Source organism: Austrofundulus limnaeus, unplaced genomic scaffold (genome assembly GCF_001266775.1).
Source record: "Austrofundulus limnaeus strain Quisiro unplaced genomic scaffold, Austrofundulus_limnaeus-1.0 Scaffold5, whole genome shotgun sequence".
NCBI classification, from domain to species: Eukaryota; Metazoa; Chordata; class Actinopteri; order Cyprinodontiformes; family Rivulidae; genus Austrofundulus; species Austrofundulus limnaeus.
In genome coordinates this window covers 4548647-4563438 of record NW_013952407.1, presented here as the reverse complement: position 1 = coordinate 4563438, position 14792 = coordinate 4548647, and the positions used below count along the sequence as shown (strand labels likewise).

General features: G+C 38.7%; 1 protein-coding gene across 3 annotated transcripts in view; it reads right to left on the bottom strand.

Moving 5' to 3' along the window:
• The window catches only part of furina (furin (paired basic amino acid cleaving enzyme) a), a 71201-nt gene that overhangs the window by 3691 nt on the left and 52718 nt on the right, over positions 1-14792 (bottom strand). For all 3 annotated transcript variants that reach the window (XM_014028110.1, XM_014028117.1, XM_014028122.1), the window contains exons 7-15: positions 13762-13850; positions 11445-11617; positions 10097-10309; positions 7759-7859; positions 6439-6542; positions 5474-5591; positions 2690-2869; positions 1793-1917; positions 682-804 (exon numbers count right to left, since the gene is read on the bottom strand). In XM_014028110.1, coding sequence (XP_013883564.1) covers positions 682-804; positions 1793-1917; positions 2690-2869; positions 5474-5591; positions 6439-6542; positions 7759-7859; positions 10097-10309; positions 11445-11617; positions 13762-13850 — 1226 coding nt within the window. The remainder of the gene's footprint in view (positions 1-681; positions 805-1792; positions 1918-2689; positions 2870-5473; positions 5592-6438; positions 6543-7758; positions 7860-10096; positions 10310-11444; positions 11618-13761; positions 13851-14792) is intronic.

The window sequence follows — 14792 nt, the reverse complement described above, 5'->3', positions numbered from 1 at the left end:
AATACTGACTGAAAAAAATGTTTTACATAACTGAAATTTAATAGGTTGCTGAATGAGGAAAATAGATTAAAATAATAAAATGATTTTTAGATGTAAAACTATTATTAATTTATTATAATTAGAATTTATTTACATTTAACATTTATATTTTTTCTTTAATTCTTTACAGTTTGCTTCCTTGTTGTTGGTCCTGTGATTAAAACATTGTTCGACCCAGTAAACAGTTCTGAAATCATCAAATCAGACTGTCTTTTAAAATAATTAAATGTTGTATATACTTTTTAGCATATCTTTGGATCTTCTTGGCCAAACAACACAATTTAAAAAGTGRTTTAAAGTTCGAAGTCTCTACTTTTCATTGAGAGTCCAGAGAGGGTGAATCTTTACAGGTAGAGTTTTTTTTTTCTTCCCAACCTTTATTTAGGTCAGCCAGCACTGACAACAATTTGCGGGTGAAGTAAACGGCTCTGCGACACAGCGAGGGACGCATAAATCACGCAACACAACGAATCGATAATGAAATTTGTTGCCAACGCTTTTAATAATCGATTTTTATCGATTTTATCAATTCGTTGGTGCAGCCCTACATCAATCAGCCAACGTTGTTGGTATTTATCCACCCTCTGACTGCTACCGCTTCCTAAACGAAACGAAGCRAAGGACGAGAGATTCCAGTCTTACCGATGCATTTCATTTTCAGGTCCAGAGTCTTGCAGCTGTCATCGCTGGACTGAGAGACTTCAGAAAAGCTGGAAGATGGTGAGCTGGTGCCGTACAGAACCAGGGTGAACTGGGTCAGGGTGCCTGGGAGGAGAGATGGGAATAAAAGCAGAAATTAGAAGTAGGCCTGTCAAAAACAGTAACGCTCCAGCACTCCCTAAAGATTCTGCAAATTCATTCTCTTGCTTTACACTCTGTGATTCTTCTGATAGAAAATATCTCGGAGATACAGGGTGCACATTTAAGATGCAGAGAGTCCATCCTGTGCCCAAGTTGACTTATTAAAGTGCACATCTTTTCACGACTCGTTCGAGCGTCGGAGCTTAGAGGTTTCACTAAAACCTCTCGGAGAACGAAAGCGTGAAACTGTTTCTCAGCTGAAGTCTTACGTTGAGGGAGGAGCTGAAAACATTTGTTGCTGGAAGACCCAAGGGCAAATTTAAAAGAAAGCTTTTTATAATGTTTCATCCTGCACAGTGTCCTCTTTCTGCTCGTGACCCAGAAATTGTTCCTTTTCCACAATCCTGAGCCGTTTCAATTCCTTAAAATGCACCTTGTGGAGGCGAGGACAAAGGAGGCTTCAGGAGGAGCTTAGAGCCATAAATAAATAAATAAATAAATAAATAAATAAATAAATAAATAAATAAATAAATAAATAGGTAGTTTTTTTAATGCTATTTCTTCGTAACAACCTTGCTTAGAGGAAGCAAGGAGATGCATTAACTTAATGAAAAATGCACAAAGAGTATTTACTTCACTGGTTTCTCAGGAGTGAGAGGCAGAATAAACAGGAGAACCTGCTGCAGGGCGTTAAAAAGAGCAAAGACACCTTGGCTTCAGGAGAAGCTTGATCTCTAATCTCATGATCTGAATCCTGAACCTTTGAGCTCAGCAGCAGACCCAACAGATCAAAAAGTGTTGAATAATGAAAAGGGTTTTTTATATGACTTTTAGTCAGGGAAAAGTGAACTCATTTCTCCTTAGACTCACGATTAACAGCATTCTGGACAAACATAACTTAATACTGCAGAACACACTTCTGAATAAACTAACAGTAAAACAGCTGCTTTACCGTAATCGCTGGCACCGGCCACGTTCTCAATCTCCAATGTCCACACCCCGTTGGGGTTCTCGTCCCAGGAGTGTGTGGTCATGAAAGCCCAGTCGTTGAAGCCCTCTGATGAGTAGTCATGAGGCCTGCAGGAAGTGGAGCAAACAGGAATCATTTGTTTATTAAAGGGAACCGTGACTAGTTGTAACATTAAATATTATTTGATAAACACTTATTCAACTGTAAAACAAAGACTATAAAAAATACTGTAGGCAAAAAAACACATTGTCACATATTATTAACGCCGCAAAGCATACTGGGTAAACGATGACACTCACTAGGTGCTCTGGTGCAAGGCTGCGAGCTCTAATCTACCCTGAAGGTTAATCTTGGACAATATGTGACGATCAAACCTTTTCAATGAAACCAGAGCGAGTTGACTGAAGCATGTAGAAATGACTCRGCCTGAAACTGGAAGTGTGGATGAAGGACAACAGAGCTGCTTCATGGAAGAAGAACCTCAGCTTCGCCTGTTAGCTTTCGTGTTAGCATCCAAACTAATATATAAATATATATACATACATACATACGCATATATAGATAATACAAATACACACTATAGTTCCTGAGCTAACATTATTAGCTTTATTAGCAAACACCATATAAATGAAAATTATATATACATATTTTTTATTATGCCTYGGGTGCTCACACGAACCTCAACAGGCTAAACGTGTTAATAACATGTCACCGTCCGCGTGATAATATATACTTTTTTAATTTATAAAAAACAAACACTGGAACTACAGTGTTTGTTTTACAGTTAAGTAAATGTTTATAAAATAATGTCTAAAGTTGCAACTAGTCGGGTTTCCCTTTAAATTAAAGTGCATGCTTGTGTTTGTGAAGAGTCTGTACCTGGGGTGGAGCAGGGTGGAGCGGGTGCCGGCAGGACTTATGAGGTGGATGGCCAGGTTTCCTCTCCGGTTGTAGGACAAGGTGAGCCGGGCCTGGACGTGCTCTAATGATGTCACGTAACTGTCTGAGCCGTAGCAGGAATCCACGGTTTTGTTAATAGATAAATTGCTGCCAATGTTCCTGTAAAACATGAGAAACAAACAGAGCAGYGAAGGAGTCTTATTATAAATAACTTATTATGAGCTTATATTATGTACAGAGCTGGTGGATAAACAACGCTTCAGAAATCTGCGTGCATTTTGCTCCTGGTCACTGTAGGAGCATCTAAGGATGAAGAGTTTGTAGTCTTGAAAAGGATTAGTGCCTCCCAACCTGTAGCCTCACTGATGTCGGACGAGTAAATCACCCGGTCTTTCTTTACTTCACCTCAAATCCTCTTAGGAGATTACACACATCCATAACATTTCTAAGAAGGAGCGCGGCGGGCAGTTTTCGTTACACAGATGTGATTAAAATACAGAAGCAGGCAGTTTCAGAGACAGTCCCTTCAGTTTCAGTGCGAACTGATGCACATTTTCTTATCTACATCACAGGAATAACTAAACACATTTAAACCACCAAGCAGCCTCACTTAGTTAATCACAAAGTTAACTTAAAACTAATTACCCAACTGATCAGAAAAATCCAAAGTGACACTAAAATGCATGTTTGCAATATGTATATTTTTATGCCAACTGTTAAATTTGAGAGGGAAAAGTACGTTTATACAAACCACTGCTCAAATTAAAATGTCACAGCCAATTTATCAAAGTGGAGCATGTGACTTGGATCAAGCTGGAAGAAGAAAAAAAAAAACCTTGTTCTCTGCTGCAGAGCTGTATGGTTTGATGGCACGCGGTCATTGGAAGGTTAAAGCCGATGAATAATAAAGGAAATGCTGGTTGTAAACTTTTTTTTGAACAGGATTGTTCAACAGTTTATTAGTTAACTCAAAACCTTCTGTATTTGATTAATATTAGTGTCACAGGCCGAGTTTTTCTCTCATCAAATAATGAAAAACTAAGTTTKTCTTCTTTAGCTCAGGTAACTTAGTGGGCTTTTATTTGTTCAACATCTGTCTGCTGGTTGATAAAAACATGATGATGATGATCTGTGTGAGCTCTGTGTGAACTTATTTTGAGATGAGCTTCAATGTAATAAATATTGGTCTGTTTGCAAGATAATTAACATCATTTAATTGACAAACTGTTCATAGTTCTGTGTCCTTTTCAAAAGAAAAATATTTGTTATGAAAGAAATCTTATGAAAATAAATGCAATTATCAAATATTAGTAGCATAAATTTACAAAATACGTAATAAAAAAATACTTTGTTGCTGAAAACGTGATACTTCAGTTTTTTTTAGTTTACATCGAGTACCTTTAAAGAGGTACAATATATCTATACATATACATTTGTTGTCAGTAATGTTAATTTGCATGGTTTGTTTATTCCTCAGTACAACAAAGTGTGTAGACGTGTCTAAATGCCTCTTATTCATAAAGAGAAATCTATCTGATAATTACATAAAGTCTGTACGCTGCCTTATTCCGTTAGATAAGTGGTCACAGGAGATCTTCTGCTAACGCGCCCCGCTTTGACAAAATCAGTTTTCCAAATGTGAGCAGAGAAGTTGTCCCAAAGATACACAGAGCTTCAAAGTGCCGTTTCTCTGAAATTCATAAACAAGCCATTAAATATCAAAGCATTTTCATTTCATCACTATACAAGTAAATAACTGACTGCAGTCACAATAAATCAGCCAAACTCAGTCGTACGATGTAGAACAGTAATTTTAAATAATCATAACATTGATCAAGCAATATAATTTGTCAATAAGATGTTTTTTTTAAATAATGACTAGAATAATAAAAAACAACTAAACACCTCTGATCTCTAATCTAAGTCTTTTCTGATAAGTAAGTCAGCTAAAATCCAAAAATGTAAATTGAGTAACGTGCCTCGACTGCAGCTCCCAGACGCTCAAACCATCTGCTCTGAGCGTTTCATAGCTGCAGTAAAAGAGACAAACCTCAAATCCGGAGAGACAAGTGACAGGGAGCGCATAATGAGGAGGAAATGTCAGGCAGAGTTTAGACGGACGACAAGAAAAGAAGAAAGAAAATGGATGAGGAGATACAGTTCAGTACGGGAAGGCCGTGAGACGACAGACGTTTTAACAGGCACCTGCAGGCTGATGAAGACACGAGTGAAACATAAAATACACAGGAGCCTCAAAGGKGGAGCTAATTTTACAAATCAGTGAGAACGTGAGACGGGGATGGTGAAATAAGTACCTCGGTCCTTCAGGCCTGTCACACTTTTCATTCACGTCCATCGGTCAAATCGCTAATTTCTTTTTCAAATTCGTCTTTCCYGTCTCATCTCAAAGGCACACCTGTAAAGTTCTAACTGTTTTCACACATCCGTATAACCTCTGAGCTTTTCTACAGGTTTCTCTGAAGGGCAGCGTGATATGAAATATATGCAGACAAACCAGCTTTTTGTGCAGGAAATGTCAGAAAATGAACTAAAGTGTGAACGGCGGAGTTAAAGCTTAAGTCAAACTGAAAGAAAAAAAAGGTAGCTTTTCGAGTGTTTGCTCGTGTGTTGCATTCCTCTTTTAACTGGAACTACAAATCCAAATGGAATACAGTAATCAACATAAAAACAGACAGGCTGCTGAAGTGAATGTCACCACAAGCTCTTGACACCRTTTTGGGTGTGCAGGTGCAGCATACTAACCTCGGCTCACTGAGCATGGAGATCACACATTTTCTCTGCGGCCCCACATAACTCCACGTCTTTGCCAGCGATGCAATTGCACTGGCATCAAGCAGACCATATCCATACGAATGACTAACTGCAAAAACCAAGGCAAGAAAAAACAAAAAAAGAGAGAAAAGCATTTTTAAATGTCAGCCCAAAGGGAAGTACGGATTCTCAGTTGTAGGTTTTAACCAAATTTCTTTAAAAAGTTTCAGTGATTTTTTTTTATGACAGTAGCCAATGTTTCCATCTAATTTTGATACCAATTTTGAGCAAACTTTTAAAATGTCGCAAAAAGGAAAAAAGAAGGAATCAGATGTGTTTCAGATATGCTTGGAATTAATCAACCAGGCTACACAAAGTAATCACATCAGACACTGGTGTTCCGCAAGGCTGTAGTAAACAGGAAGTGGAAGTGGAAAACTCTCAGGGATACACATCTCAGGACAGTGGAGAAAAGTTATCAGGAACGTGTTGCTACAATCGGGAAAGATGTAATAATTCTGTCATATCAACTAGTTTTGGCGACATAGAGAAAGAAATGCAGTTTTCTTCACGTTACGGGAATATCTGAGAAGATGCCGACAGTGGGAGGAGGGTCCAGCTKCAGCCTCAGCTGGTACCAGTACTGGTACCAGACAGCCAGCGGGAACAGCTGATCGAGGTAAATGTTCGCTATGTCAGAACTTAGTTTCCATCTTCACTTTTGCGCATTAACTTTTTTTTCGAAAAATCCAAAAAAACACCTCGAGTGAGTGTAAAATTTTGTGCAAAATGGAGGAAGTTTAATCGAATCTACATTCAATACCTCAAAATGCACATTGGAAAACGTTGATGGAAACACGGCTARTGTGACTTTTTAGATTAACGTATTTTATTGAATTCACAAGGTGTCTCCTCGCTGCAGACGGTGGAGTCAGGCTTGGAGAACGCTGCTGTACCTTTGCGTCCGATGCCGTTGGTTCTCCAGTCGTATGCAACCAGGTTACCAGGGCGAGAAGTTCTAACAACCAGATGCTGCATGTCCCTCCAGGTGAGGTTTTTACTGGAAAAGGTGAGAAGGCAAGCACACACAGTCACGTAAAAAAAGATATACACAGACAGAGTAAACAGGCATGGCAAGGATCTGGCTTATAAATCAAGCTGAGCCCCTAAAACAGATCAAAGAGGTTCCTCTGACCAGGTTTGAACTGTTAAAAACTGCACACRGACAGCTAATTAAAACAAGGTTTAAGTCCTGCCTGTGTTTGATTAAATCTTTAATCAACGTGTGCTTCAAGTCCATGTCTGCCCTTTAGCTAAACATTTTGTGATGCAGGCTAAAATCAGAGCATACATAAGGCRGCATGGTTAGCACTGACGCCTCACAGCAAGAAGGTCTTGGGTTTGATCCCTGTTTGGACCTGGGGTCTTTCTGTGTGRAGTTTGCATGTTCTCCTCGTGCTTGTGTGGGTTTTCTCCGGGTACTCCGGTTTCCCCCACACCTCTAAAAACATGTACAATAGGTTGTCTTCAGGCCCAGGCCGCCCTTGAAAAAGAGATCTGTGATCTCAACAGGACTTGCCTGGTTAAATAACGATAAATAAAATAAAATAAAATAAAATAAGTACACATTGATGTTTTACACTCACTGACAGCATTATATGAAATATCTTCACTTTATATCCATATCAACATCCTTCATAATTGCAGTATTTTTTTCCTACCTGTTGCACAAGTAATTACTCATTTTTAGGACTAATTCCACTTTTTATTTTGCGCCCCATTAGCTCAGTGTGACAAAGTTAGAACAATTAGTCCACAGATGTATTTCTAAAAGTGCGGTTTGAATATGTGACAAAAAGGTTAAAGAAGTCTGCGTCAGAAAAATGGGATAATTGAGCTAAATTAACGTGCTAACAGGCAGTTTCTGCTGAACACAAGAGCTTTAAAAATAGCAACAAAAATGACTGAGTATATTATACTGTAATAATAATATTAATCTTCTTTTATAACAAACATTAGCTGTCAAGAAGCTTTCACCTACAAGCCAGAAACTAATAACAGGTGGAGAKTTAAACTTTAGCTTTATTCAGATTTTTTATCTCACACCCTAATGAGCTTATTGTACAAAAGTCRTGCTTTTACTTATTTTCCTTTCACAGCAATGACTTGAATTTATTTAAAAAAAGAGAAAGATGAATGGGTGAAAATTAAAACGAGGCATCACGACTGAAGAGCAACTCGAGGCCGAGCTCAGAAAAGTGGTGATAAGCACTTACTTTGCTTCAAGGGCGAGAGCGATGATCCCAGCAGCCAGCGGGGCGGAAGCAGAGGTGCCTGTGTGGGAGTCCGTGCATTTTGATTTCAGGTCTGTAGTTACCTAGAAAGGATGAGAACAAAAAAGCTTAACTCCAACAGTTTTATTCCATTAATATAAATTACATCACTAAATGTAAAAACAGGTGAAAACTTTTCAGAAWATGAGCAGAATGTACTTTTAGGAGCAAATTCCTTTAGTGTTAACAGTTCTTTAACTTATCTCGTACTGTATGTTTTTGCTAGAGGCGGAAATCGCCGACTGCACAAAGAAGCAGAACGTTAAGAATAAAAAACCACCAGATATAAAAATCAAACAGAGAATATCATATGCTGTTATTCTCTTCAGGAAGATCACCGTTTGTTTTTGTTTTCTTTTAAAGAAAGAACTACTTCAGCAGATATCCGTCCACAGAAGGCAGCTGAGGTTTCTCCTGCCGCATGAATGAAAGGTAAACTGTTGCAGAGCCAGAGAATTGATGCAAAGAAAATAAATGTAGTAGTTACAAAACTCTGCTTTGTGAAAATAAAAAAGAGCTGCAGTCCAAGTGAATKGTCCAAAAAATAAGATTACTGAATAACACTGATAGAAAAACAGCTTTAAGAATCAGAAATATGATAACCAGTGCTGAGCATACAGAAACTTATCTTTTTCTCCAGTATAATAAATGCATAGGCAGAATTTTTTTAATGATTCTTATGCTTCGAGGAGTATCCGAGGAATACATTTGCTGCTTTACATTGAAAGAAGCCTATAAATTAGAAAAAAAATACAGACATTTGGATATTCTCTCCTGCATAACAAGAGCTTCACCGTCTCTCCTCTCCTCCAGCTCATCATTCCCAGCTTCCACGGGTGACATCATAATTAAATGAGTACAACAGGAGCATTACAGGAGCAGCCATAAGTCACAGAGATGTCTTAAACTATCTGTCTCACTGCTAGGCTGAATGTAGAGAAAACAAAATTACTAAATTAAAAAAGGATGCTCAGGTCTGAGTGTTAACGCTTCTAACAAGAATGTTAGACTACAACAATTTATAATACCTTTAATGACTACAAACTACACAAATCATATATGATGATTCATTGGACTGGTATAAGCTAAACGTGCTTATTGTTCTGTTGGTGTAAATATTTTAGTGTTTCAATTGTTCTGACTGTAAATTAATCAAACATTCATTTTCAACTTGTTTTTTCCAGTCTGGTAACTATCATTGGACCTCCTGAAGAGTCACTGAGGAATTACAAAGTCAATAGATACAATCTGTCCGGCACACTTCCTTTTGGACATATTGGACACTCTCCTGAAGGCATCTGAACAGGCTGCTTGGATCACTTTAAATGGCTCTTTTCAAAGCTGAAGGGCAACAACTCTGGTCTAAACTCTTCTTGAAAGTTTGTACTCCTCTAAATGATCCTTAACTTGTTTTAGAGCAGCGATTCCCAAACATTTCAGCTTCTGACCCACAATATAAATGTTGCAGAGACTCATGGTCCAGACTGCTGCTGGTTGAAAAGTAAAAATATGATAATAAACAATCTGATAAAGAGCTCCCAATCAGTCATCTTTTTTATCCATTTATGACTTCTGTTTTTATATTTTTATAAATGGAGCTATAAACACCATCTGCAAACGTTTTAAAAGTTAACTTGATTCCTGTAATTCTTCTTTGAGACCCTCCATGGGGTGTTTCATGACCCACAGTGGGGGCCCGGCCTTAACTGTGGAAACGAAGGCTTTAGAGGATGTCAAACAAAGGATTTTGTTTTTTATTCTGTCAATTCCTTTCTCAGTCATGAACAAGTCAAACAGATCACTAATGCATGCACTCCAAAAAAAAGACCAAAAAAATCTGTAATGCTCTCTAATTCACAGCCATTATTGTGGCTTTCAGTTTTCTGGCAAAAACAAGCCCTCCCTGCTTTCTTTCTCGTAAACGTCAATATTTTCTGGGAGTTTTAGAATAGTAAACTGCATCTTTAGGGTTTGGATTTTAAAGGCTTTACACTGACCCATGAGAAATTTACAACAGGCTTCTTTTTCAAAATTTGTTGGGAAAATAGAGGAAAAAGTATCATTAAATTTGCACACTTGGATAATTCCTTCAGGGCAAAAGTATTTTTTTCTCTTTTACAGGGAGAGCAGATCTACTAAACTTTACTTTAGGAGCACACAGTCTCCTTGTTTCAGCACAAACCAAGGGGAAAAACTCTGAGTGAAAGCCAACGCTTCGTGTGAGGGAAACAAGACCAGGCAGACAAAGACAGAGAGGACACTGCAGACAGCCACGACTCACTATCTGTTTCTCATTAAGGTTCCCCGAGCTGTAGGTGGTGGCGAGGGTGGAGGAGCAAGCCTCGCTGTACCAGGGGACGTTGCCGTTTTGTGTGGTGCTGCTGATGGACAGGGTGTAAATGCTGTTGGTGTAGCCGTCGCAGTTGCAGCTGTCCTTGTCCCTTCCTCCGTTCCCTGAAGCCCACACAAAAATGGATCCTAAACCACCACGACCCTGGTGAGGGGAGGAGAAAAGTACATTCAGAGAAACAGAAAAAAAAAACCTCACTTCTTTTCATTTAATTCCGGTGCAGAGTAACGGTACACAGACAAGAACAAAATCTCATTCAGTCTTTAATAGGAATCCCAATTACAGGAGGGAAAATTCATTTTAGGGCGCCCTTCAAAAAGGGCCCCATTAAAACTGGGCCTACACCGCAGAGGCCTGGGTGGTCACTCAGTAAATTGTAAAGAGCTAAATATTGCATGACAGCAGTGCAATACAAAGAGGATCAAAATGACAACAGCTCRTTGTAATAAATCATCCCAGCTCTCAGCYTTTGAAGTGCAATAATTTTCATCTAAGAGCTGCTTTATTGTATTGAGTGGCACCATCACTCTCTGCACTGATCAATTCCAGCTATGCGCCACCCAACTACTATCTGACAGTGCTGTCACCGTGCCAATTATCCCAGCAGTCAGTGTCAGTGGTTCCAATCAGCTTTATGGCAGAAGCCCTGAACGCTGCAGCTCCACAACAAGAGTCAACGCTCTTTGGATCAAGAGCTTTTTATGAAGAGCAGATGTGACAGTTCAGAATGTAATCTGTATTTTTAATCTGTTGGTTTGCACTCTTCTCATGTAGTCCCATTGTGCTCAATGCAAAAGGCTGTGATCAAGAACAGGATTGTTGACATGCCTCTGTGCTTCCTTTTCTTCTTTAATATGCAGACCGCTGTGCAGATTGATGCAGACAGACTAACTTAAAAATTCACCTCAAGTGTATCTGTAGATAAAAGCTGTGGTAAAMGCTTAAATCAAACTTTTTCAAAGCACGAGGTTATAATAAACCAACATGATAGCTAAAACTATTAAAAGTGTTACTCTTCAGCTGAAACAAAAGGCTTAAAACATAAAAACTAAATAAATAAAAACTGATAATGACCAGAGCTGATTCTTATTCACTTTCCCAGATTTTTCTCCCTGGTGGTTTTTAGAGGACATTACTTCCCATTCATAAATGTCAAGGTCAAAAACCGTTTTGTTCTTCCCACTGGTGTCCTCTCATGCCTGAACAGTTCAATTACTTACAGCTGAAAGGAAGCAACACACGGGCAGTAAATAACTCTGTCACACAATCGGACTCCCACCTCTGTGACTCCTCGCAGGAAGGCTTCTTTGGCCAGTTTGGCGGGTCCATCCACAGTTTTGCCATCATCCTCTGGGCCCCAGCTGGCGCTGTAGATGTCGATGTGCTGAGGGTTCAGACTGAGAGACTGGGCCTCCACCATGTCGGTCACCTCTCCGTCCAGCATCCGCACACCTGCAACCACGTTACCAAGCAGATTTCTGCTTAGGGCTTACTGAATCATAAGGAAAACGATGAGATAAAAAGCAACAATAATAACAGAGTTCACCATGTTTAACACTGTAATTCTGATATGTAGTGTATTTGATATTTTATAGAATGTTTCAAACTTGAAAATGTACATAAAAGTGAAAGGACAAGGCATTTTTATTCTTAACATATTTACAAATTAATTTACAAAATTATACGGGTGTCCTTTTGATGTCTGTTTAGTGTGCACAGCTGCTGTTTATTTCCTGTGCATCCACTGTGATACCACTATGGACCTGAACAAATAATTCAAACTGTATCTCTATTGATTTTCTTCAGCGCTTGAGTTGGTTGTAAAAAACAGGAATGAGATCAGCTGAATTGTGGGTGAACTATCTCCTCCAGTGTAAAGCAGACCTCTGGGACTAAAAATTCATCTAAGAGATGAAAGCATAAAAGCAAACATTTTTTGGGGGAGGTGGGGGGGGGGCTGAAATTAGAGCAACTCTGAGAGTAAATTGTATCAGATTTTAACTTTTAGAGACGTGAACAGAGACTCCAACTAAACTGAAATTAAAGAAAGGAAATAGAAGTAATGAAGAAACCTGAGAAAAAGCAAATAACTGAACACAGTTATATTTTCTCTGAGTGTCTAATATCTCTTTTAAATAACAGAAAATATTCAAGTTTCACAACCTTCTATTTTGTTTTTCTGATTAAAATAAGAGGTTGATTTAAAAGTACGCAACTTTAAAGTTCAAACAATTTACAAAAACAAAAATCTTTCTGAAATATATTTTTCTCCCACTAAAATCAAAAGACCATCTTGAGCTTGAATCGCAGCAGAGGGACAGTAGATGAGATGTTTGTGGAAGCCTGCTTTKAGCGAAACTATTTAATGTCCCTGAGGCTGAACATTAAGTGTAACACTCATGGTTCTTTTTAAAAGGTTTAATCAACATCTGTAAAATGAGGCTTCATTTCATCCTGAAGCTTCCTGCCAACTGTTGGGTAAATCTGCACGCGTGAAGCTATTTGACTGTTTCAGATGATCGACATTTCTCCTTTTCTGAACTTCAACTTGCACAGCATCACTTTTGTATCTTCTCATAAATTATAATTCTACTGCAATTAGTTCTCTGTCACAGGCAAACAGTTGTAAACAAATTAATTTTTTATTACTTTTAAACGAGGATGCTTGAACCATAGCATGATAATTAGTGGTAAAGATTTGTTTCAAGTTGACAGGCTTAAAGACAGCTTCATAAGTTTAGCTTTTAGGATGGAAAACATCTGAAAACTCAAGTAAAACCAAGAACTAAACAGAAAAGTTCATCATTTTAATGGCGTTCCCTAATCTTTGTTACGCTGCTGTGTTGACAGACGCTGTGTGACATTTGTTAGCAGCATGTCTGAGACTTCAAAACTGAAGACCAACAAATTCTGTCACCTCTTAAATGTTTATTACAAACAACTTAAGCTTTTTGTGACATGATAAAAATTAAATCTGGATTGTAGATTTTCCTTCACTCGTCCACATATAATAAAAATAAAAAAGATTTGGAACAAATTGTTACAATTCTGTCACTACTTTGTTCTGTGACTGATTAGTTTCTTGGGTGAAGTTTAAAGCAATCCAACACAAGACGTCTGATCCAAACTCAGTCCTTGTGAAGCTTATTAAAAGCGATTTACAACTAAACAAAGCCCAAACCAGCAACATCCACATAAACGGCAGTTGCTGGTGTTGGTTTTTTTGAGCTGAAAGCTGTTTAAAATGTTTCCCCTCACTGTTGATAGGATGCAGAATGGGAGGAATGAGTTACACCAGCTTTTCCTACAAACTACGAACAGCGAGTGAGTCTGACACTAAATTAAAGCTGAGCGAATCAAAGCTATCGCGCTGTGTCATTTCACAGACTACATCTCGGAGCTGTTACTCAATGCAAAACCAATACACTTACAGCAAACTGTGGTGATGCTTAAAAAGATTTAGTGACATGCTGTGCCCGAGAAAWAAAGTGAAAATAACACAGGCACTGCAGGGCTTGTATATCATTACACTATTTGACTGTTCTGTCAGTTAAACGTTTGCCTCTGCGAGATCAAATTATTCATCCACATCATACCTCCAATCTTTGCATTGTAGGCTACACCAACTCCACAGATGTCATTGTTAGCGGCTGCTGCTACTTCTCCTGCGCATCTTGTCCCATGCCTGAATAAGAGAGAAAAAAAAATAAAAGTGAGAAGGGAAACATYTTATCCTTGTAAGTGCCACCCACCTATTGACACAGCCTTTTACTGTACACGTACCCACGGGCTGGATAAATGTTTATTAAAGGTCGAAGGGAAAATGATTGGTTTCACCGTGAACTGTGGTCAGGCTGCAGAGTGAGACAACACAAACACAGGGAGACAGGTTCTTGGCCCCRATAGCTTTGAACAAACAAATTCATCAATGAACACAATCCATTGTGCATTATCTCCAGCTTTGCAGCATTAGTAAACTTGAATTGCTTAAAGTCTGTATAAAAGCAAGGGAAAAAGACAAACCACCTGGGAGGAAGCAGTAAATTAGGTTTGCCATTTTCATTAAACATGAGCCCCTGTGGTAAGACTTAGCTCTAGGCACCACAGCGTACAGGTCCAAAAAGCTGCTTTAGACGAGTCGATGATCACATTCCAGTCAGGTGTGTTACCCTTTTCTGCCAGATATGCACCCTCAATGTCCTCTACACCAAAGCACAATCCCTTTGGACTGCAGCCATTCCAAGCCAAGAAAGCTGGATTCCCTGCAACTCGTTTAAAGCTGAAGGAACCATCTGAAACAGAAGGCCTCTGATGACGCATTTTCTGTGGCTTTCAAAGACCGAAAACAAAATAATTAAACACTAAAAGAGCAGCCAACATCCCCCACAGACAGAAMAGACATCAAGATGATACCAGATTATAGATATTTGGTTTGTAGCCTGCCAAAAGTGATAATACTGGTTATTAATCAGCTGTACAATGTGCTGCAAGAGGTGCATTTTAAACAGGACCAAAACAAAATGAGGGGTCTAAGGTCACAGGAGGGTCTAACCCAGCCTACGGTACTAATTAAAAGTCACTTATGTTTTTATTAGAGACTTGATTTACTGACAAAAGGTTAGAGGAT